At 49.6% G+C, this 24,046-nt stretch overlaps 1 protein-coding gene across 2 annotated transcripts in view; it reads left to right on the top strand.

Moving 5' to 3' along the window:
• Positions 1-20: 20 nt before the first annotated feature.
• The window catches only part of zdhhc8b (zDHHC palmitoyltransferase 8b), a 51,873-nt gene continuing 27,847 nt past the window's right edge, over positions 21-24,046 (top strand). The window contains exons 1-2 of one of the 2 annotated variants that reach the window (XM_086207496.1): positions 21-610; positions 5,155-5,225. Coding sequence is in view for 1 of the 2 variants with exons in the window: in XM_086207492.1 (XP_086063618.1) it covers positions 507-610 (104 nt within the window). In the remaining variant the exon portion in view is untranslated. The remainder of the gene's footprint in view (positions 611-5,154; positions 5,226-24,046) is intronic. The other variant, XM_086207492.1, reaches the window with a different exon arrangement.

Here is a 24,046-nt window from a genome sequence, read left to right as displayed (position 1 = left end):
ACCGAGGGGCGTCAGTGTGTTTGGTGTGGTTTTCAGACGACGTGAACACATGGCTTTATTACAGTTGGAGCGAATTAACGGTGTCCGGTGCTTCTGAGCGGTGCTGCTGCTGACCGGAGACTTGAGCATTTTTACTTTCGATCGTTTGCAGAGGATCTTTTTTTTTAAATTGCAAAAATCATTTCAAAATAAATGCAAAGTGTGGGAAGATTTTCCCACCGGTGCCTTGTGCGCGCGCGCGCGCTCGTAGTCTTTTGCAGAGAGGCTCCACCTTTCCGAGCGGTTCAGTGACCTCAGCAGTGGGCTGGATCGGGAGGGAGGGATCTCCAGGCTCTCCGAGCGCTCTCCCTGCCTCCCTCTCTCTCGATCCTGGGATCTATGCGGCTCCAACCCTAGCAAAGACGCTGCTTGGACCTGGAAAGGCCGATCCTCTGCACACTGGATCTGTTTTTTTCTACATGCGACTCCAACCGGGATAAATAATTGAGGAATGTGGAAATTACAGAATGCCCACCAGCGCTGGAAAGAGATTTAAACCCACCAAATACATCCCGGTGTCCACCGCTGCCACTCTCCTGGTGGGATCGACCACTTTATTTTTCGTTTTCACGTAAGTTGCTCCGCTTCTTCTCTCCTCTCAGCGCCGGGCTTCCTGTAAGTTTGCACGGCTGGATGTTGTTCAGTGGTGCGGAGTGTGGGGTTGTACGTGTCCCGGCGGGGGGGGGGGCAGCCTTCCTGGGAGCGTTCAGCCGTGATCTCCGCGAGGAAAACTTCCACTTAGACACGCAAGTTGAACGCAAAGTCACTTTTCAGTGCGGAAAAGCGGCGGCCAGACGGCGGCCGGCGGGGTAGGATGGTGTCACGCTGGGTTCGTGTAGTGTATGTATGTGTATGTGTGTGTGTGTGTGTGTGGGGGGGGGGGGTGATACCATGAGCTGTCAATCACAGCCCGCCAGGAAGCATCAATCATCCTGTAGATTGATGGGAGAGTTGCTGGGTGGTTGCTTCCCGATATCCCGATATCTCGGTACGCCTCCCGCGATACGAGACATTGGTAGGATTTTGTACAGCTGAGAGAAGCAGGGAGGAAGGAAAGAGGCCAAAAACAAGAGCGGTGGTTTGTGGATGCCAGAAATGATCGCAAGTGCATGAATGAAGATATAAAACGTCTCGCTACTCCGTCTGTTTGCTTTCGCCCAAAATATTTGTCTGATAAGTTGAAGAAATTGAACTTTAGCCTGCTAGCTAGCAGGTGGTGGTGACTTCCATTCGTAAAGACATGCAGTTCCTTCAGTAAAACAGCAGGGGGCGTCGTCCATCATAGGGGTTGATGGACTGGAGACAAAACCGTGAAATGGAAGAGTGGCGATCACTCAGTGACCCGTACAGTTTCATAGGGATCTGTTCGAGTCCATCATCATCAGCGACCCTCCGGGCCGCCGCAGACACTCGTATGTGTTGCTGTGGGGTGGGGGGATTGAGGGCTGTTTGGAATCACCTGACTAGCTGCTGTGAGCAGGAGGATGTTCAACCCAAACTATTAACCTGACCAGATGCACCTCCTCAGGTGTGGAGGAGGCTGCTGGTTCACCCTCAGGTGAGCGCCTGGTGATGAGTGGCGTCTCTAGACCCCCACCCCCCAGGGCCAGAGAGTCATGATCTGACCCAGACAAACAGGGCGTGTAGGGATGCAACATCCATCCATCCATCCTCCTACAGTATCTAGGCTACCGGGCGTGTGCACTGAAGAATGAAATGGCTGAATGGGATTCTTCCTCCTCCTCTTCTTCCCCATCTTGGGTGCTTTTAAGAGGTGCGCCAACAGCAACATGTTGGACGTACACAGATTGTGTGTCACTGCATTTGTGTGTGTGTGTGTGTGTGTGTGTGTACTCCAGTATTCGTGATCGTGGATGCAGGAACAAATGAGCAGGGTTCATACAGTCATGGAATTTAAAGGTAGCAACTCCCAGGCCTTGAAAAGTTTCTGTACAGTAAAATTAAGCCAGAAATTTTAGGAAAATTCATGTAACAAATACCTGCGTGTTGAAGTAGAGGTGTTTCAGTTCAGGTGGACTACAAAAGTACATGTATGTACTTCAGCATATGTTTATACTGAGCTGGGCACTCATCTTAGTTTAATGTGAGCTTGTAAATTTGAGGGATTCTGATATTTGATGTTTTTTTCTAGTATTTTTTTCCCAAGAAATTTTCTATTTGAGCAGGACTGCAGAAATGTAGATGGTTTTTCATACTAGTTTTAGTTTTTTCAAAGTATTTTTGAGTTGAGCAATACGCAGAAATGAACTGGTAACAAAGCAAGTCGACTCATGATCGCGTTTGTTGACTGAATCACAACTTCGTGCACAACAACCGCAGCGTGAAGTCTCCCCAGAATGCTGCTGGCTAGTTTCAGGATCAGCGCTGGATTGAGGTGATGAAAAATGAGTAAAAGCCGCACAAACTGTAGCTGCGTCCTCAGGTCACGCTGGAGGAAACGGGAGGCGGTGCTGCAGGTGGACCGGAGCACAGGTGAACCATCCTGGGTTTGTATACAAACAAACCGGCTGATTTGCGGGGTGGGAGGATGGACGTGTCATGATTGCGTGGCTGTGTGTCATCCATCCTGTTGTCCACAAGAGCGCCAGCCAGAATTATCGCTGCTTGGCGAACTTGTGAGTTGTTCATTTGCTGGAGTTCAAGGTTCCCCCTGCAGCAGATGGTTCAAGGGGGAGGATTAACTCCGCTGCTCCTTAGTTTCACGCTAGAAGGCCCGGAGGATTGAGTCCAGCATAATGGAGCTCCCCGGGGAGCAGCGCACGTCCAAACTAGGCCATGCCTCGCTATTGTCACACACACACATTCCATTTCGTTGACCCCGTCCAGCCTCGTCCGCCTCACTGTGCTGCCTTGATGATACACAAGCAGGAATGATGGAGATTCCTACGTGTGGTCAACGCCGCTCAGCTGAGTTCCTCTGGTCCGCTGGGGACTGATCGCCGGTGTGTTCGATGCCCCTGATGCCTGCAGGCCACCGGCTAGCGTACGGGCCAGCTCTGGCACGCTCGCGGTGGGACTGTGGCTGACTGGTTTGCCGCTGAGATTGAATTAGAATGCATCAGGCGCAGAATTATTTATATTTGCCGCAGCAGGACCACCACAGGTCAGGAGAAGCTGGTCGTCCTGGTTCAGCGTGACCCTCCTGCTCCTTCGACCTCTAAAAGGTTTCATTACACAGTTTATGAGCGAAGCACGGCGCGGCTCCGCGTGGCTGCTCCCAAACAGAATAACAGCCTTTATGATTTGTTCCCCAGCCCAAGAGGCCGCTCAGGGATGTGTGGCTGGAAGCTATACATTGATCATGAGGACGAGACCTGCGTTCAGCACTTTTTGCAGCGTGCCGATGAATTGGGAGCCAGCGTGGCCGGTTTATCTCCAGCCTGAGCAGAGCCGCCCGACGGACTCTAATCTCCAGCTCCCACATCTGTTTCCTCCTTTTCATCGCGCTCCCATTCAGTTGCACTTCATTCGGATCCTACAGAAAACATTGTTTCTCTCTGGAGTTCTTGAAGAGATTTTTAATCTCTGGGTATTTCCAGTGTTAGCTGACAGACTGCAGAGTCGCAGGAAGGTGGGAGAGAAGAGTGTTGTCCATCATGGGCCTTTTAAAGTAAGAGCCTCCATACCGAACCTTTCAAAGTTCTTTATCTGGCGCTTCTGCGGTGTGTGTTCCCTAATGGTTCACGGTAGAACTGAACTGTTTGCAGGGTTTTGCGCTGTAGAATGTTTGAGGATGCGTTACCACCTCGACCGCACGGACCTCTACAGGTGCAGTGATCGCACCTTCCTGACCTCGGGGTTTAAAGCTGCGTTCAACGCGTCAGCGGGTGTGTGTGACATGTGACGCGTTCCCTTCTCTACGTGGTTGCACGTTCATTAATGCAGGTCAGCTTAAAACATTTGTAGCTGTAAGGGATGCAGCTAGCTATCTAGCTAGCTAGCTGCATTGGCTGAGAGAGGCTAACAATGGAGGCGTGGCCATGGGAAATAACAACACTTTCTGCAACAGGTTTTAAAATTCGTAAGAAAAACTCCCTCCGAGGCTGTAAGTTGTCCCCTGCTGAGCGACGTGCCGGGTGAAGGTGATGGGGACTCTAGCCAGGATGCTGAAGCCCAGTTCTTCTATTTTGTGGTGCACGTCTACATTCACACATGCAGGTGCTCGCTCCCGTCCTCGCTGCGTTAAACCACGGCGGCTTACCAGCTTATTAATTCAGGGTCTAAAAGCGTGATTGAACGGTTGCTCTTGCATCTTAATCCACATCCTGTACACGCTGTGCTGCTGCGTGTCTTTGTCAAGTAAACGCGCTTGTAATGATAAATGCCTCGCTGCTTGGTATTAGTGTCCATTAGGGCCTGTTTGCCTTCCTCCTCCTGTACGCTGGGAGCGGCGGCGGCGGGCGGCGCCCTGGATTTGACTGCATTTAAATGAATTGTTCTGTTGAACTCTTTTGTTTATGGCTGCTCGTGAAATTGTGGCTGATTTGAGTTTAATTTGATTATTTAAAAATGTGATGGAGGATCTTCAGCCACCTCAAAGATCTCGTGGGGGGCTCCCTTCCTCCCTTCCTCCCTCCCTCCCTGCTGGTGATATTCAGGCATATAGCAGGACTTTGTGACTCTGGGGCTCAACTTTTCGACTGTAACTTCCAAGCACCTGCCAACATATCCCATGGTTCCCACGACTGCAGCGTGCCTCGTCTCCATCTCGTCATCAGAATTCCTCTTGTTCGCGTCTCACCCGTCTCTCCGTCAGGCGTATCCGCCGACGTGCTCTCCTCCCGCCACTGCTGCATTAGTTTCTCCCCTCAGCTGAGGTGGATAAGGACAGATCCTGTCCTCATATCACACAGAGGATAAAACTTTGATAATGTGGACTGAAAGCGGAGGAGGCCCAAAGTAGCCCACAGACATACAAGCTCCCCGGCTCAAAATACCTCCCTGTCCTGCTCCCAAAGCCCTGCGCTGCAGTCCTCTGGCTTGTAGAGATAACTGCCGCTCATGTTTTCACACAGGATCAAACCAGCAGCTGGCCCGTGTGGTGTAGCGTGGCTCGCTTTGTCAGATTAGATAACGATATCATTTCCTTTGTAGGTTGTCGTCCGTCAGCAGCTGCGAGGGAGCCTGGTGGCTGGCAGTCGCAGCATAGGGCCGCACCGCCTCAGGTGATAGGAGGATACCAGCCAAGGAACTTTATTCCACTTTGAACCGATGCAGACGAGGACATGGTTATACACTGACACCGGAGTTTATTTCCATCATAATGGTGTTGCTGTTGACGGTGTACTTTTAGTTTATGTGGTAACTGATGACCAAAGGGCACGTTTCCAACCTGTTATGTCACCCCAGACTCTAAACCAGCCTCGTGGTTCTGCTGCTCCACCACTACACGTTTCCTTGTCCTGGACAGACGGACTTCATTCATTATCAGTACAAATCCTGCATTCCGTTCCACCCACCAAGTCCTGATCAGATCAGCAGAGAAGCTCCTCGCTGTTTCTCTCTGTGACTTCAAAGGAGCACGCCAACGTTTTTGGAAGTTCACTTCGTAGCCAGACAAGAAGATGGAGACCTTCGGCTCCTCTGAGCTGCATTCAGGGCTATGACCAGCGCTAGTTAGCTTAGCACAACGAATGGTAGGGGTTGGGAATTGCTAGACTCATCTTCATCCTGGACCTGATGTTTGCTAAGACTTCCCATCCATTACCATTCATTATGCTAAGCTAACTAGGGTGAGTCAAATATTCTGAAGGGAAGTGGCATCATTTGTGTCGCTAGTTCCTCAGACACTGAGAGCCCATGTGAGTGACCACATGGGGAGCTAACGGAGCTAGCCTGGCTGAAGCGCGCTGTGTTTGATTGCTGTATGTTTGGCATCAGACCCAAGAGACGTGAATGTGGACATCCCTGCTTGCATGTTTGAGGCAGCTGACAGTTTGACAGGGACAGGATCAGGCGTCAGCTTCGCACGCGTCTCCATCTATGAGTGTTGTTTATTAAAGGACCCCTGACGGTCCAACGCTCCGGTCCGCTCCTCCGTGACGGGGCATCGCGGTGCCGTTTATCAGTCATGACTGTCAGGCGTAGGTATGTCCACCTGTTGTGGCTCCTCACAGGAATGCCGTGGAGTAGAGATGGGTCATGACCCCAACAAAGGTCCTTCACAGGGTACTGAGGAAAACCTGAGAAAACCACGACCTCTTAACAGCCCGTTATACAATGGCGGCGTGGTGAGGCCTGGTTGAACAATGTAGCGCTGTGGTGGAAACGTTTTTACAGCTGTTTGGTCGTTATTCACCAGCAACACCTTGAAATGCCGCTCACTGTCAGACTATAGTGGGCTTCTGAGATTTAGGCACAACAAGGCGAGGTTGCGGACATCAGTGGGACTCGAACACCCGTCTCTTGACGCCATTTTTTTTTTTAAGATACAAAAAATATTTGATTGGGTTTGAAAAACATTGTAGCTGAAGTCTATGACGTTGATTAAAGTTTGGTCGGAACTGAATGGGACTCCAACTGCAAAATCCCCAGTTTGTTGATATAGAGGCCCATTAGCACTAGCGTTAGCATTAGCATTAGCCCGTCATTTTAACACAGATGTGGACCAGCGTGCGATGTGGGGCTCAGAGGTTCTGGTCATGTGTTTTCTGTGAGACTGCCCTTGAATTTGTGTTTCCCATAACTTCACCTCCTCAGCGACAACTCACTCTCGACCTGTGGAGCTGTGGATGCTTTTAGCGACATGTAGTTGGTGCTACTTCTTACCCAGAACCCAGCCACTTCTGGTTATGAACCAATCAAGCAGGTCTGCATCGATGGCGTTTCACTGCCACATGTATGACGAAGTTTTAGTGGCCATTTTGTAGCTGGATGAATGTGTGAAGACGAACTCGTACTGAAGAACAAATACTCCCGAGTGTGTCTCCATCGTTCCCCTCGGTGAGGTTCCAGTAGCAGCCGCTACCGTCCGAGCCGTCAGTAATGATGAGTGAAAGAAGCCCAGACATCACAAGTCCAGGTCATCCAATCTCATTGCCAGCTCTCCTGTCACTGCTTCACAACTAGGTTACGATAATGCTGACAGATCCTCTTCCCTCGCCTCCCTGCCTGCAGCCCGCCGCGCGCACACTCCGCCGACTGCAAATTAACTCGTCCCAAGTCTCGGCAGCAGATTTGATGAAAGTGTGTTTCCTCTGTGATTGTTCAACGCGATGTTGGTTGTTTCCATTCTAGATGGCTTGCTGCTGCGTTTTAATGATCATAATGGAGAGATAATGAGCTCGTCCGTCTGTGCTGAAGAACAACAGTCGTTTAGCAGTTTTTGTGGATCTAACAGGTTGTAAAGTGAGTGCTGAATTTTCAGTGATTTCCATAAGAACAAGCATTGTGAGAACAGCAGCACAGCCAATCAGAAATGAATGTTAAATGCAGAAGTAGATGATAAAGAATCTAAAGAGTGATGCATTTGGATGATTTGGTGTTTCACGCTGTTCCTTAATGGAAATCATTGCTCTCCAAAATGAGTTTGTCCTCCTTCTGCCACGCTGGGGAGCTTTGAAATGTGTGTGAAGCAAACAAATGTCATAAATCTGGAGGAGTTACGAGGAAATCTCCTCCTCCTCCTCCTCCTCCTCACTGCGCAGCAACATTTACAGTCGTGTTGTTTCCTGCTGCTCCTCAATGGTCCACACTTCCACCTCCCAGCCAGCAGGTGTCTCCCTCAGTAATGGTAACTAAATGTAACTAAAGTCACTAATCTGGTGTCCTCGTTACCAGGTTGACTCAACTAACCAACCACATGTAGTCAGAGTTGGAATGGCGGTAAGACGACAGGAAAGTCATGTTGCTAACTTGAGCTATTACTATTGTTAGCTAGCAAACGTTAGCTTAGCTGTCCTTCAGAAAAGTGGCCAGCCCTTCAGTCCTCCAGCTCAGACCAGGCAAGAGCTGCTGAACCAGTATTGACCCTCGTCTGCTGATTTGTTGGTCCGACAGTATTTGAGGCTTGACGGAGCGAAGCCTGAGGTTTCACGGAGGCTTCTCTGGTTAATCAGCACCTGAGCTCCACGTCACGTGTTCATGCTGGTGGCTCAGGGATCCTCAGCCATTTGGAATGTGAGTATTTGCAACATTTCGGACTCAACAGATGTTTTTCAAGATTCTTTTTTACATTTATAATATTTTTCATGTGAAGTTAGACTTAAAATCTGCACATTTCTAAAAAAAAGAAAAAAGAACTCTTCTTTTTTTCTTAAAATTGTTGTCTCTTGCCTCTTTAAGGGGTTTGTGGTTCCACTGAAGTGGCAACTCTCTGGTGTTTGCTCTAAGTCGTGCCTTGTGATGCCGTAGTGTAGCTAAGTGGATCCATGTGGAGGCCGTGCACAGCAGTGTGTGGGCGAAAAGTGCGGGAAAGCACAGCGAGGTGCTCTCAGAGTTTGCTGTGTTCCAACAAGCCGGGGCCACCTGGAAAGGCTCTTCATGGGGAACATGTGGGATTAATTTAGACCTCCTGCCTCTCCCTCTTTGGGTGTCTCCACCCTGTTTCCCCTCGTGTTGCCGTTGCCTGAGGGAGACCAGGAGGAGTTTAACACCCTCTGCTGGAGTGGCCGAGCGAGAGATGAAGGAGTGTGTTTACAGGGATGGCACGGAGGAAGACGAGCCGATCGGCCCTGTGATTATCAGGGCAGGACTTCTTGACTTCACCACTTCTTGAAGTGTGTGGTTTCAGACGTCAGTGCGGATGAGTGGGCAGGACACGCCAGCTCTCATTCATCTCTGGAGCTCCAGCAGAACAACCCTGATCCCTGCATATTCATGCTTTTGTGAGTAGAGTTGGGGAATAAGTTTTCATGTTCCTATGAATGTGAGTGGGTGTGACTCATTCGAGGCTGCGCTGCCACTCTGTCGCATCACTTTACTCCAAGTTAGGATCTTATCGGAGTCTTAATCCGACGTGCACACGACAGTCGTCGGTGCCCTGGTTGCATCCATTTAGCTCAGCAGCCATTTGATCTGAACTGCATGAACAGCAGAATGTTGTTGTCCCCTGCCACCGCCACCTCCACCCACCAGTCGCTGCTGCCACCATGTAGATTCTCAGCAGCGGGAATAGTTCCTCAAATCCTGATTAGCCCACCGTGGTACTATTTGGCACCCCGCCAAATCCAGCTGATCCTCCAAATTGTTCCCTAGTGTTCTCCAGAGAAGTGCTGCCCGCGCATACGACCGACCACGTCTGGATGTTTTTTTTGACAGTTGAGTCTAATAAAAGCAGTGAAATGTTTTAATCCGGGTCCCAGATGAATGGTGGACCAAGTTCGTCCAGCATCAGCACAGCACATTCATCACTGCTGAAGTTCCCGTCAAATATTTACTCAGCTCAGTATCTCCGGGCATCGCCTCATCTCTTTCTGCCTGGCTGGGAGTCCTCTCTGCCCGCGCCAGGTTAATAATGCAGCAGATATCGTGCATTATTCCCGGGAGCCACTGGCTTTTAGCGTCACTTACTATCAGACAGGTGAATATCAATTCATCGATTTGTCCACCAGGCCCCACCCAGCTCTGTGCTCATTACCCGTCATCAGAGTTGGAGCTGCCTGAAGTCTCCACACCGGGGTGTAGGGGAGGCCCGGGACGCCGCGTCTATCACGGATAACAAGCATTTTCTAGTCACGCCACTCCACGCTATGATTTTGTCTGTGCTTCAGTTTCTGACAAGGGAAGTTTGTCTTGAGTAAATGCAGGTTTTCATTTCCCCGTGTGGCGGGTCAAAGCCCCCCCGATGCACGCCTGTGGGTTGAGTCTGCCTCCTCCATCTATCTTGTGTCTGCGTTAATGGAATCATTCAGGGTTGGGGTGCTTATCTGCAGCAGGCTCCAACCAGCCTGCCTGGTTCCTGAGCAGATTTCTGCTTCCACTAATGCGGCGCTCGCTGAAACCGAGACGTTCCCCCTGAGAGTGCGTGCAGGATGTCATTAGTGATGCTAACCTCCAGCGCTGGTAACTTTCTCAGCAAAGTTTTCCAGCCTTACGTGGTTAGTTCAGGGCTGGTTTTGTTTCTGCTGCATGTACGAGGTGGACTTTCAGTCCCTAACAGGTTTTATTTTTTTGCGGATTATTTTCTGGTCGAAGGACTTTTTTTGTCCATCAAATTCATTTCAAGTAACAAATAATATTTTTTTAAGTGTTGTTTCTTTATTTTATTGTTTCTTTTGTTGCAAATTTCAGTTCTCGTCGTTTTGGCCATGAGAACGATTCAAAATGTAGTCATACTCAGAATTATAATAAATAATCATAAACAAAAATGTGTTGTATGTTTTAGTTCACCACATGATGACCTTTAGCTTTTGCTGTTCAGATGCCTTCCAGAAGCATTGCGATAAAATGAAATAAAGCACCCCCCCCCCCCCCCCCCAGGACCCCTGGCAGGAGCCGCCCCACAGTCACTGCTGCCGGTTTTGGTGGTCTAACCTGGTCTCGACTGCAGTTGTGGTCACGTTTGTGAGTCAGTGTCAGCGCTGTAGGGACGAACACAACTGGCTGAGCTGATGGAAGCTCACATGGAGATGGGGGGGGGGCTGCTGAAGGTCCAGAAGGCCTTCCTGGCTCCAACGAGACCAACGGCAGTTGAGGACGGGGCTCAGCCGCCCGGAGCCTCATGTCACTGAAGACCCAGACGGGAGAGCACCTCAGCGGTGATGCTCCAAGGTCAAGACTGTGCTGGGCTACTCGACATCCCAGCTCCGGCAGCGTCGGAGGAGGAGGGCTTGGCCGTGTTGTGTCTGGAGAGACTGAAAAAGGGAATGTGACAGCAGCTGCAAACGCCGCCAAGCGGCTCAGTTGAGGTGTGGTGGCAGATGGAAGGCATGCGAAGTGCTTCATGCAAACACTGATGAGGAGAAAACAACAAGGGAAAAAAGGACATGCAGGACCTTCTGCTTCTGCTGCAGATTCCCACAAACATATTTTTAGACCATTGCTAATATAAATCTGAGCATGTGCTTCGCCTGCTATGATGTTAGTCATGTTGACCCTGACAAATGTGTCCGTCACCGCGGCCTGTAAAGTCTTACTGATGGATAATCTGTCATGGCAGAAGGAAACTGTTCCCACAGGGAGCACCGATCATGTAGTGCGTCTCAGAATGTCTCTACTACGTGTACGGCATCTTGGGACATAGCCACGCCAGGCAATGTGACACGTGTCGCGACCAAATGGCGAAGAAACTACTACTACATACTCACATTTTTCCTGCTGATCTTCACAACATGACGTAAAGCTTCAAGGAAGTAATCATGTGGAACAGTTTCCATTCCAGAAAACATCAAGACTTCGGTGTTTCTCACCTAATTAGACTCTCAGCGTGTAATAAAAGCCCCCGAATCAGCTTTTACACTGCGTAACGCCTCCCTCCGTAATTACAGTACAGAAATAGAATCAAATTGCAACATGTGTACAATTAGATGTTCTTTAAGTCAGCAAAGCAGCACTTTAGAGTACATTCAGGTGAGTAGCTTCCTGTGGACGGCCAGTGTAGCGCGGATAATCGCACAACTCCGTCTTAGTCATGTGAGATGTGGCTTTCGCTGACTGGATGGTGATTGTTTTCATCACCGTGTGTCGACGTCAAAGCTGGACGGAAGTCTTTGTGACTCAGGAAATGTAGCAGCCTGACTCGCTGGGTCACATGACGGTGTGTAGAACTGTGTGGTTGCTCCAGACGTGCATTTCTACAACAGCAGCAAGACATTAAGGCTCATAATCAGGGTAAAATCCCTTCATTACCTAAGGCCTAAAAAGTCATTGCACCTTAGCTGTAGCAGGAGCAGTCAGGTGTTTGCACGTTGTGGTTTTTGCAGACACGTGAAAGGCCGCGTCGCCGTGCTTCTGTAGCCGCCAGCTCATTTGTCAAGCCCTGTCGAGGTGATCCGTTATGGTGCGCTTAATGAAGCACAGGCAGAATGAGCAGGGTATCGATCCTCCCGCTAATGGGCTGTGCACGGAGCGGGAGCTAATTATTTTCTGATATACAGACTGTGCACTGGTGAAAGTTCAAGTGGTGTGGCCCAGGTATCCTGGGGAAGAGTGATGGAGGTTGTGGGCGGAGTCTGAATAAGTCTTGAGATGAAGTCTGATTTATGTCTCTTGGGTTTTATTGGATGTCAGTAGGTGGTGAAACTGTAGGATCAAGAAGTTCCTTCTGTGCTGGTGAATCTACAGTAATCACCAACTCTGAAGACCTCACTGCAGTTCCCCGTGTGCTCCTGAAGGAGGTCTTGAATTTTAGAGGTGTTTAAAAAGCCTTACATGTAAAAGCGGAGGGTGACGTCTTCCTCCACAGTGACCTCATAAAACACGTTTCTGGCCACAACCCAGGAGTCGATATGCTGATATGATATTTATTTGAGCCCTTTGCCTGCACAGTGACTCTCAATAAATGTCCGCTGGTGTTAGCCGTCAGCCCCCATGAGCTACAAGCTAAGTATACGTGGCTGGCTCTTCCTGCATCCTGCGCTCACAGAGAAGTGACAGAACTGTAAGGAACCCAAGATTCCTGTACGATTAATGGAAGTGTATCACTCTGTTTCAAGGGTCAGATATTTTCCTTATGAATTCCCTGAGACACTCTGATGCTACTTTTGACTTTTATCTGTAAAACTGTCACCGTTGGCAACATCACCACAGGATGCTAACGCGCCCACAGCTTCACCCACGAGACACAAATGTAGGTTTAATGCAGCAGTTGGAGTCATTTCGTCTGCGTACATTCTCGTCTGTAATTAGTTTTAGAACTTAATGAAGGATGCAGTGGAACGTGTCACTAGGAGTAATTTGTTGGTCAGTGAGGGAGCGCAATGAGCAGCAGAGTGTCCACCGACTCCTGCTCCTGGCCCGCCCGTCAGCCCGCACCTCACCTGCGTTGTCTTGGACACGCCATCATCCAGTTGCAATGATTTGCTGGCCACTCTTGCGCTCGCACATCATCTGTCAAACTCCATTAGGGAGACTGACGTGTCGTCAGCTGCTCCTCAAGCCTCCAGGTGAAAGAAGCAGAAGGAAAGTCTCTGCGTGAAAGGCCTCAGATGTCGGGTGTTGAGCTGACATATTGGGCCAGCGTGACGTCCGGCCAGTGTAGCGGACGGTCGCTCTTGTCACGCTCTCAACAGGGTCTCTGTTGTCCTTATCTAACCCATGTACAGACCCTTGACGCATGACAAGTGTGTTTGCGGCTCAATCGTGTCCAGTGTGTTCCTGCTTTACATTCAGTGTGTGCGTCAGAGCCCAGAGAGCCAGCAACAAGGGCTGCCATTCAAGCCCTTCACTGTGCTCATTTACAATCTGCTCTCCATATTGCCAGGCTAAGTGGTGACTGATGATCGTGAGGCCTATTTTTAACTCCCCTCCTCCACCCTCCTGTAACTAGAGCAGCTCTCTCATTGAAATGGGTAACAAGGCTTGAAGGCAGGTAGCTGTCGGTCAGCAGCGACTGACAGGTCGATCTCTCCCCTCGCTTTTGCCAAACAGATGCTCATTTATATCTACAACCATATGGCAGCTCGGTTGTCGGTGCTTTATGACTATAAATGTTGCGTCTGGGAGTGTTTATCTTGCCTGTGAAACTTCAGGATCTCAGTTCTGGGCTCAGTGAGCTGGCCGCCTGCCAGTTCTTATCCTCAGAACGTATCCAGAGGACATCCTCATCACATTTCCATGTGTACAAACTCAAGGAGCCGACACGGCCGCACCAGTTCACCCAGCAAGTGTGTCCGTCTCACTCCACCTGCCAGCCACATACATCACCTGGTGCGAAGGGGGGTGAGCAAAATGAATCTTGGGCGTTTTAGGCGTGTTAGCATCTTGGTGACATGCTGAGTTCCTCCTGGCGTCCGGTCTGACCATCGCTGGTCGACTCGTGATGCCTGGCTGTGACCTGCCTCCGCCTGGTATGAATGGAGCAGATGGGCCTGGAGCTTAAGTGGGGAAGTGGCTCTGCTTATGATGACACCTGTGCCTCAAGAGTGCTCCTGCAGCCGCGCACACACACGCACACACACACACACACTCTGACATGGTAATGTAGGCTGAGGACGGATCAGCCTCAGCCAGATGGGCGTAATTAGTCGACTGTTTTGCTCCTGAGAGGAGAGACTCAGAATCGTGTCTGTTCTGTTAGTTTTCCTTTTTCAACGAGGTCGGTGAGGGTCATGCTGGCGGCGTTCTGTATGGTTGTGCTGGCGAATGCTTGTACCAGGAGAGAGATGTTGCAGAGAGACTGCACCTCCGATGACATCATCAGATCTGGCTCCTGATCAGTTTCAAAAGCTTATCAGTTGTTCCCAGCTGAGATGTCTGATTGTAAAAAACAGGCCACAAATATACAGTTTAGTTATTGAAACAACTGTGTTCTTCTCTCTCACACACACACACACACACACACACACACTGATGGTGCAGCCACCAACCAGCGACCCTGTGGGTATGACACCGCCCCCCCCACCTCAGCAGTTTGATGGCATTTAGACCTGAACAGGCAAATATTTCTTAAGCAGCTTTAAACCCGTAGGGTAGCAGGAGCGCTTGGATCTCTGCCGCGGCGACTTCAACCAAATCTGGTGTATTAATAATGCGATGGAAATTAAGGATGGTGGCGCTCAGTTGCACGACGGCCGCCACATCAGTGTTGTCACGCCACATCTGACGACGTGACTGAGGCGATGATTGGAGCTCAATTCTTAGACATCAACATTAAAACTCGGGCGAGAATAAATGACGGGAACCTGGACGGGGCTTTGCAGGTTTGGTGTGGAATAAAACTCAGCCAATAGTTTGATTTCCTTCTTTGCATGAATAACAAACGGTTTTGCCAGCTCTTCACTCGCCCAGACAGCAGCTCAAATCTTTGCTGTCACGTGGAGGAAATTAGCTCTGCTGAGGGGGGGGGGGGGGGGGTCTGCATAACAGCGCACCGTATCAACAAACATGGAAGGAGTGCCACCTTAATTACATTCCTCATTTCCCAGTGTAGAAAGCTAAAACCTTCCAGCTGGCAGTTAGCGGGAACGATAACCTTTGTTGCTGCTGCATCATAGATGTGACTGCCAAAGCGCTAGTAAACTCATTTAGAGTAATTATATTGGACGTGTTTCAAATTATTTTATCGGCTGATTAGTGAAGCCTGGTGATGTTTTGCAGAAATGACTGTTGCAAGGGAATTTTGTGTAATAATGAACTCACTAAGGCGCCTCTGTAAGGAGTTAGCGTCGCGGCTAATGAGCGTGTGAGCAGCGCCAATGATGACGGCTCCATGAGACCTCTGCAGGTCTCTGTTCTCCGCTCGGAACCAGAACCTGCTCATTCTTTGGTCCCTTTAAGCCCCTCAGTGGTGATTGGCCCCTCAGAAGGCCACACACCCCGATGTGAAGGGGCTCCGGCGTGGGGTTGGGGATGCTTTATGAGCCTGATGGGACAGGCCAGAGGTTTGCTGGAAACAGATTCTGAGTCAGCAGTGAGAGGCGTGTCTCTGAATGTAGGCACTTGCACTCAAAGATGTTGTGACATCTATCACTGTGAGCCTGAGCCAACAGAGCAAACACGCGGGAGTCGGCGAAACAAGCCGCTCTCACACACAGCGCTGCAGGCACGCCGAGGGCAAGGTGCTTAGGTGTCAGCTGAACTGTGACCTGTCACAGCTATGAAAAGGTGTGAAGTCAAGGCGACAGGCCTCGTATTCCCTGACTAATCCCTGCAGGCTGATGCTCCGCCTCCACGCAATTGCTGTTATCATAATTAGGCCTATCAGGGGCCTTTGTGTCAGCCCCTTCCGCTTCTCTATAGAAGATCATCTGCTATTTAGTGGGTGCAAAGCTGTGTTTTTCACCTATCAGCGCTCGCTCTCTCTACCGCACCGCCCTCAGGTGAGGCTCCAGGAAGAACGGGCGCCAGTCGTAATCAAACAACATAGAGAACTTTCTGAGGCTCCTGTTGGATTTCTGATGACTGCTGCTTGCATGTGCGTCCAGTCCCTCCTACGCCTGTGACAAGGTTACCGTTCAGGCACTCACAAGACATCCCCTGATCCTGTGACTGATGCTGTCCTGCGGGGAAGCCATTTTATTTTACTGTGTGGTGTTTAAGCAACATTTTGCCTAAAATCTCTTTTTTGCCTTTAAAGTAATCGAAGTAAAGTGTCCTAAAATTGTCAGGTTACAAACTCTCAGGGCATCGTCTGGTACAAACCACATCTTTGCCATCTCGCCGTACGCTCATTGATCCGCAGACGTTAGCCTCTCGGTCAGGAAGGACATCCTCCCAGTCCTGAGTCCTGGAGGGCGCCGTTGGTAGATTTTAAGGTTGATGTTTTGTGGCAACAGCTGGAGCTACTGATCGCCGCCATCATAGCTGCTGAGGGTTTGGTCTGATGCTCAGCTGATCCAGCTCATTAAAACTAGATGCCTGGAGCTGGCGGACATGTTTTTCCCTCCTGCATCACTTCTTTGTGACTCCAGAATCCAGAAGGAGCCGCCACGTGTATGTAGCTTGAAACTACTGGAGACTGAAGTACCAGAGAGGTAAAATACACTTTTGGGGGTTTGTTATTGCTTCAATGACACAAGCACAGCAGTAAAACCACAATATCACCCTGAGCCGCACAATTAATTTGAGGGAAACCTGTGACTCATTCGACCAGTTTATGTGCACGTTTTCCCCGACGTCCTTGTCGTTTTGGCGAATGTTTGCCATCGAGTCACCGTCCCTTTCATGATGCATCACACTGAGCTCCTGGACTCCAAACCCTCTACTCAGCTCAGTTGCCTCCGAAATTAATTTGTGCCTTTTCAGCTGCAGTGTATGATAATAATATTACCCCTTGAAGGGTTGCAGTAGTCAGTCGCTCCAGAGTAGTACTACTGCGTCATCTGCATCCAATTAATTTGAGCTTGATTGAACTCCTCCATGAGTCACACCAGGAGCATCGATCAGTCGTCCCTGTGGCTGCTGTTGGAGGCCGTGCTGTCAACACCACCCTCAGTCTGGCGCGGCTCCGACTAAACGCCCTCCAAACATCTTCCAATGCCACGCAGAGGCACCTGAGTGTGTCAGTCACATGACCGTTTATATATTCAGCCCCGATCACATTGATATCACGAGTCACCAGAACTTTGATCCCAATCATAGGGAGTCCTTGCTAATAAACAGCCACTGCTTCAGCATCAGCCGGCTGCAGCCCAAACAAATCACTTTGTCTGTTGTGTATTAATACTCAAACTGCCGCTGTGTGTTTTCTCCGGCTTTCAGTTTCTGACGGTGGGAGGTTGTTTTTGTGGAAAATGTGTCACTGTACTCTGGTGGGAATGTCACAGTGCTCTCCGACCACAGATGACTTTATCCAACTGTAGAGGGGTGTGACATTCTAGATAAGTCCTGCTTGTTTCTGAGCGCCACACAGATTTAGTCAACCTCTGGCATTAATGCCGGAGTAGGTGGAAGGAGAGGAGAGGAGCGCCGGAGGAGAGGAAGATGAGACAAAAGACGACGTGTGTTTTCAGAGATGAAAAGCTCTGCGCTGTCGCCGAGTTCAGTACCTGCAGCGGCTGTTAGCGTTATGTTAATACCTGCTACCGACGGTTGTAACACTGCATTCATAACAAAGTGAGAAGAATCTCCCCTCCCACTCTGCTGCCATATTCTCACACCTTTCTGTCAGTTTAATGAACGTTAGTCCCACTGTTCTGACCTCACTTGACACCGTTGCTGTCTACTTTAATATTCCCTTTCCAGTAACACATCAGAAGGAAGTGAACACACACACACACACACACACACACACACACACGTGTGATGATGCTGTTGATGTGTGGCAGAAACCAGCAGCTGCACCTGATACCTCATCATCTCACTCATTCAGAGGAGAGTTAAGCTCTTTGTGTTATTCACCAGTGATTGAATTAAAAAGCACATTGCATCAAATCATGTGACGTGACGGACTGGCACGCTGGTGCAGTGGTGAGAGCTCACTCTGGCGTCAGCGGTGTGCGCTCGGGACCGACTGACCATTCAGAGCCTTTCGCAGTCCAATCGACCACAGATTTTGCTCGAGGCCAAATTTTTCATTTGCAATAATTATCCTCAAGTTTTAATTGGAACGGCTGCTTCTCTTATCATTGATTAGCGCAGACGTGAGACCCTGCTGCGTAGCTCAGTTTCTCTACTTTTAAAGACAGGAAATCAATTTGTCTCCGTCGCTCTATGACAGAGGCCTGAGCCCACACAGGAAGTTGTTAAAAATCTGTGTCCTGTCTGAGCTTTTTGATGTTTTACAGAGTAAAACACAGCTCATATTTATTTTGGCACGTTGCAAAACCACATAGTGAAGCATGCGAGCTGTCAGGAGTGGACAGTGTGATGGTCTCACCTGACACACCTCTGCAGTCTCTTTTGATAACGTCTTTGTGGCTGCAAGGGTAGCTGTTGCGTGTTGTTAACACGTTGTTTTATTGCCGAACCAATGAAACTTGACCCTGGCGGTTCTGTGAGAGCAGCTGATGTTTGTATTCACTTAAACACTCCACAACAGTTGATCAAGCCCGATAGAACCAAGCTCCTCTGTGTCCAGCGTTCGGGCGCCGTTCACACGCGCGTCCTGTTAGCAGCGACGGGATATCGAGACAAAGACGAACCCTTAACCTCGATCCTGCAGCCGTCAGTCCAACATCGACGACGCGCTGTGTGTGAAGTGGCCGTACCGGCGGTTGGACCTCCCAGCCGTCCGACCCAGAAGCCTCTTTCTCCTACCTGCTGCTGGGCTCTCATATTTTCCACTGTGGGTTGAAGCAGCGGACCGTCCAGCCTCAATAGAGCCTCCATTCATGCAATGAACCTCGGAGGAGTGGGGCGGGTGTGGGGTGGGGGGGTGGAGAGGACGGGCCGAAGGCTGCACCCCAACGGCTGCTTTTCTCTTCTGCTGCTGAAGAGGTGTGGATATAAAAGGTTCTGACTCATGAACGGCGGGTTTATTCATGCTCAGGAGAGAGCGGCTCTGATCCAGACTCCAGGGAGCTTCTGTGGAGGGAGGAAGAGAGGACGCATTGTTGCACAGAGAAGAACCGACAGGCTTCGCTCTGTCTGCACCCTTTTAATGAAATCCCTCTTTCATGTGTGTTTACTGTAAACCTGTCCTGCTCGCTAGTCTGAAATGGACTGAGCAGCAAGGTGAGGTGGATTTGCTGTCATACAAATGTGAGGTTTTGGGGGGGGGGGGCTGTCAGAAAACTGGTAAACACAACGACACAGGCAGCAAAGGAGAGGAATAATCATCCAATTAAACCTGCTTTGGCTGGAGAGCAGTGGCTAACAGTGTGTATTTATAGTCCGGTCAGGTAGTGGAGACAGATCCAGAATATTCCTGCTTCAAAGGCTTCCGATCATGTGACATTTCACTCTCCTTCACAGAGAGTGACTTGTTAAATCTCTCACCAAATGCCAGTAACACCTCCCCACACACACACACGTTTCCAGTCCAGTTGGCTCTCTCCCGTCAACACAAATTGAATGAGGATGACTTTGGCAAATGCAGTTTTTACTTTTTTAATATTTTTCAATCTTAAGGGAATAAATAAATCTGTATTCCAGATCTTTGCAAGTCCTTCCTCTGAACAAAATTCATCGGACATGCAGCCAAAAGTTCAACCCTTCCCAGAGAAGCAATATTTCTCTGTCTTGATTCAATCATCCTCCTTAAATCTGTTGAAAATGAGTTCTTGCATGTTCTGGCAGTGAGGAAGTGGTACCATAAATCCTGGGCTCCTACCAGCACATCTGATGGGGCCGAGGTGCTGGCGGGACCAAGAGGCAACTGCAGTCCGCGTTAATGTCAAATTAAAGGAAAAACTAAGTCAAAGGGTTCAGTCACAATGGCCTTTAGTTCATGGTCGACGTCCTCACGGTCCTAAAATTCACCCTCAAACCTGAAGAGACCCAGAAATCTACAACCCAGAACCAAAGTGGACCGCTTACTCTTTTAGAAAACTAAGACCTGGAACAGGCCAGAACCTAAACCAGGACAAACACGATCATTTCCTGACCACTTTTTTCAGTTTTTGTTGTTTGAGCCACAAATTCAACACATCTACGGTCAAAGAGCGACCCAACATCATTCAGCTGAGTTTAAAAAAACAGAGCCCCTTAAGCCACATAAGCCCCTTCGCTTCCCTCCATGCTGCTCTCCACCACGCTGGCCGCGTGGGTTCGTGTGACATCTGTATTGATGCACCAGGAAGAAAAAACACAACCGAAGAACAGAGAGGCAATTTGTCCTCTTGTCTTCTGGAAAGTGATTTGGGTTCACCGGAGCTGGAGCAGCGTGGCGTGAGTGTTGCTGTCTGAATCATGTCTAAAACTGGAGGAAACATACTGTCACTGACGTCTGATCTGTGTACGGCAACGTGACAGACAGAAACATGACCGACGGTGGAGAGGAGATGTGATTACAAGTGTTTTGTTGACGTTCTGTTCTCTTAGAAGTCCGTTCAAACAAAGCTGGTCTGGTTCTGGAGTCATGGCTGGGTTACTGCTGGAGACGGACCTGCTAACCTCCTGGAAGGAGCAGAGCAGACAACCCAGCTGAACTCTGAATTTACTGGCAAAATATCAAAAGGGACAACTGATTCATCTGAGCCCCCCTCCGCCTGTGAGACAGAGAGCAGGTAAAAGTTTGGCCCTCAGAATGAGTCACTGGAAGGCTGCTGGATGTTGCAGCGGCACCGAGCTCAGGGAGGAGAGCTGGAAAACCTGGTCTCACGCCATCGTCACAGCTGATGGAGCATCAGGATGGGACGCATAGATTCAGCCCAGCGATGCTGCTGTGCTCAGTGGCTGATCCTGATGGGCGGAGCCTCGGTGATGTGACTCACTAGGTCACTGACTTGAGTTAGTGTGTTGTTGGTGCAGGCAGATCAGCTGAGACTCAGATGCTAGAAACCATCTGAATAAATCCATTGTGAAAGAGCTGAAATCAGAGCGAGGGAGGGAGAGCTGATGTGTCGCAGCTCATTTCTGTTTGCCTGCAGGTACATTTTTTTAACAGAAGGTTGAGCTGATAAATAAAAGCCCGTAGATTTAATGACATTTTACACAACATAAAAGGACTTTAACAGAGCAGTCATTTTAACATTTAATGATAATAATGCCTTAGTTTCATCCATCCCTCCATCTGCTCCCTCTCCTCCTGTTGAGGGTGGTGGGGGTGGAGCCTATCCCAGCAGCCTTCCCCCTGGACAGGTCACCAGTCCATGGCAGGGCCAACACATAGAGACAGACAACCATTGGCTCTCCCAGCCACGCCTACGGTCAATTTAGAGTCTGGATTAACCTGGTCCCTCTTGATGTCTTTGGACTGTGGAGGAAGCTGGAGTACCAGAGAGAACCCAGCAGGAACAGGGAGAACATGGAGACTCACCCAGAAAGACCCCGTGCTGCAGCCGGGGCTCCACCCACAACCTTCTTGCTGGGGGGCCACAGGGAGGACCACTGCTCCACCCTGCTGCCCAGCCTTAGTTTCTTATTGTCAAAAATGTCCAAAACAAGCAGGTGACAACATAAATATCAATATAGTATGAAACAGAAAATAACTAATTCTGTATCTCAGCTCCTCAACAGCAGGAAGTGTTAGCGGTTAGCTCCATGCTAGCAGCTCTCCGCTCCACCGGTGGAAGACGGAGCTGGACTGAACAGATCTGCTGCGTGTCGATCCATCTATTTGTGTCAGGTACACCACCGGGTGTTCGTGGATCACTCCGGCTCAGCACCAGCAGTGTCAGTAGGTTAGCTCATCCAGTATGAGTACTGGAGTCTACCCCTCCTTATTCACCAGACATTGTACTACATTCAACTTCCAACATTTTATTTAAGTCGGTCAAACTTTCTGCTTTCCATGGTCCTACAGAATGAGCCTGACTGAGGTGAGATGGGTCTGTTGTATAGGAGGGAGTGAACAGAGGGATTTGGGTTTCTGTGTGGTTCCATGCTGCTCGTCTCCACTCGAGACCTTGGTCTGACATTAAGAAGACAGATGAGAATTAACACGCAGGAAATAATCAAGGCTTGTTCTGAAGTCATAATACTAGCAGACAGAATCTCAGTCCGCAGCTTCAATGTCAGTTAAATCCGTATCTCCTCTTCAGTTTTTCATCAGGCCACAGAAGAAAACAGGGGCTTTTAAGACAGCCGGGGACACTGGTTCAGCACGCCGAGACCCCCGGCCCATCCAGGCTTTGTGTATCTCTGCAGCCCGACCACGTCACATTGTGGCAGCAACAAAAGCCAAGACTTCACGGGCCGGACCAAATTCATATCTAGAGAGGTCGTGATTGTGCTCGTGTGAATAGCGGGTTCCTCCAGTGGCCCCGGGGGCCTGTCAACCTTCCTCCCTCTTTAACAACCTAACACATTTGGACAGCGACAATAGAACTCATGTCTGCTGGCCCTCGGCCTCGTCCCCCCATCCTGAGCGACAGCAGAGAAGAGATTATTCTTCCTGAGATTCTCAAGGCTGAGTCCCGATCCACTGGTTGGAAGAAGAAATTGTTTTCATTACAGCTTTTCCATCGGTGCCCTGAGCCCTTCTGTCAGGATGAGAGGGGGAAGCTGCTGGTATTGAAAATGAGACAAATTGGTTTTTGTTCCTGGGGGGGCATGCAGAGCCCTTTCTAAGAGCTTTGGTTTGCAGTACTGTTTCTCTGCAAAGAAGAAGGTCCTGTTCTCGAGGTCTGGCGGTGATCAATCCATCCGGTCGCTGCTGTCAAAGCCAGACGTGCACCATATTGTCCTGTCACTCACTGTCCGCCAGGTGTTGTGCTGCCCGATGAGCCTCTCTGCCTTTCAAAAGGCCTCCAGATCTAAGAAAACAGATGGGGGTCTAAAGTAAATCTTGTGGCCCCCCCTCTGTCATTGCTGGTGCCTTGGCGCTCTCGCTGAACCTTCTGAGACATTTCCTCCCTCTGGGATCGAGGAACTCTCTGCTGCCTCCATTGTTAGAGACATTGTATAATGAGAGTCGAAGTGCCGATGGTGCAGATAGAGACGATAAAACTCAGCTGATTCAGAAATACTCCGACTGGCTTACAGCCTCCTGGTTGGACGAGGACGTCCTTCCATCAGGGACACATCCGCTGCAGCGGCAGGCCGGTCCTTGGCGAAGTTGGAAGAGGAGTGAAATGTGGCTCTGCCTTTGTCTCCATGGTGATCCTGCTCATTTATAGTCCTCGTGTCTGTATAGAAATATGGATGCTGTGTGTTATTGAAACGCGTCATTTGCCCAGCATGCACTACAGTCTAAAGACCCCCGATTATTGATTGTTGGCCACTTTGGAGCGCCTGGCAAACCAACAGTCTCCTCCTGAAGGACGCAGAACCAGGTTTGGTTCGTTGTCCTCGCCATTTTTGGTCTAAATGCTGCGTTTGAGCGACTGTCTCCTGGTCGGCTGATGGGTGTGTTATAGTTTGGCGATGATTGATCTCTCATTGTGGAAGATCTGATTGACTTGCAGTGCAGACAAATGCTGCAATAAATAAATGGAAGAATTGAACCCACGTCCATCTGCAGAGGGGGAGAAAAATCTTCGCCTGTGGATGGAAATATTCCAAAGGTGCCTCATAATTTTGAGGAAAAAGATGCAATTACAACATAAAATGTTATAATTATGAGATTAAAAAGGCTTAATTATGAGGTAAAAATGATTAGAGGGGGGAAACAGATTTCCATCGCTGCTCCAGGACTCTGTGTTTTCACTTCTCGACAAGAAAATGTAGGAGTTAAAATAAGGAAAACCACAGATAGTGGCTAGTAAGAGAGAGAGGGAGGGCTGGGAATCCAGTGGGTGGATTGGAGAGGATTTGGCCCTTTAAATAGAAGCACCTGTTCATCTGGGATTAGAGGGAAGCAGAGCTCTATTTTGGTTGGGGGGGGGGTGTCTGGCCACCGAGCCCA

Source organism: Aulostomus chinensis, chromosome 6 (genome assembly GCF_037954235.1).
Source record: "Aulostomus chinensis isolate RoL2024-O1b breed Wild chromosome 6, RoL_Achi_v1.0, whole genome shotgun sequence".
Classification (NCBI taxonomy): Eukaryota; Metazoa; Chordata; class Actinopteri; order Syngnathiformes; family Aulostomidae; genus Aulostomus; species Aulostomus chinensis.
This window is presented reverse-complemented; position numbering and strand designations above follow the sequence as displayed.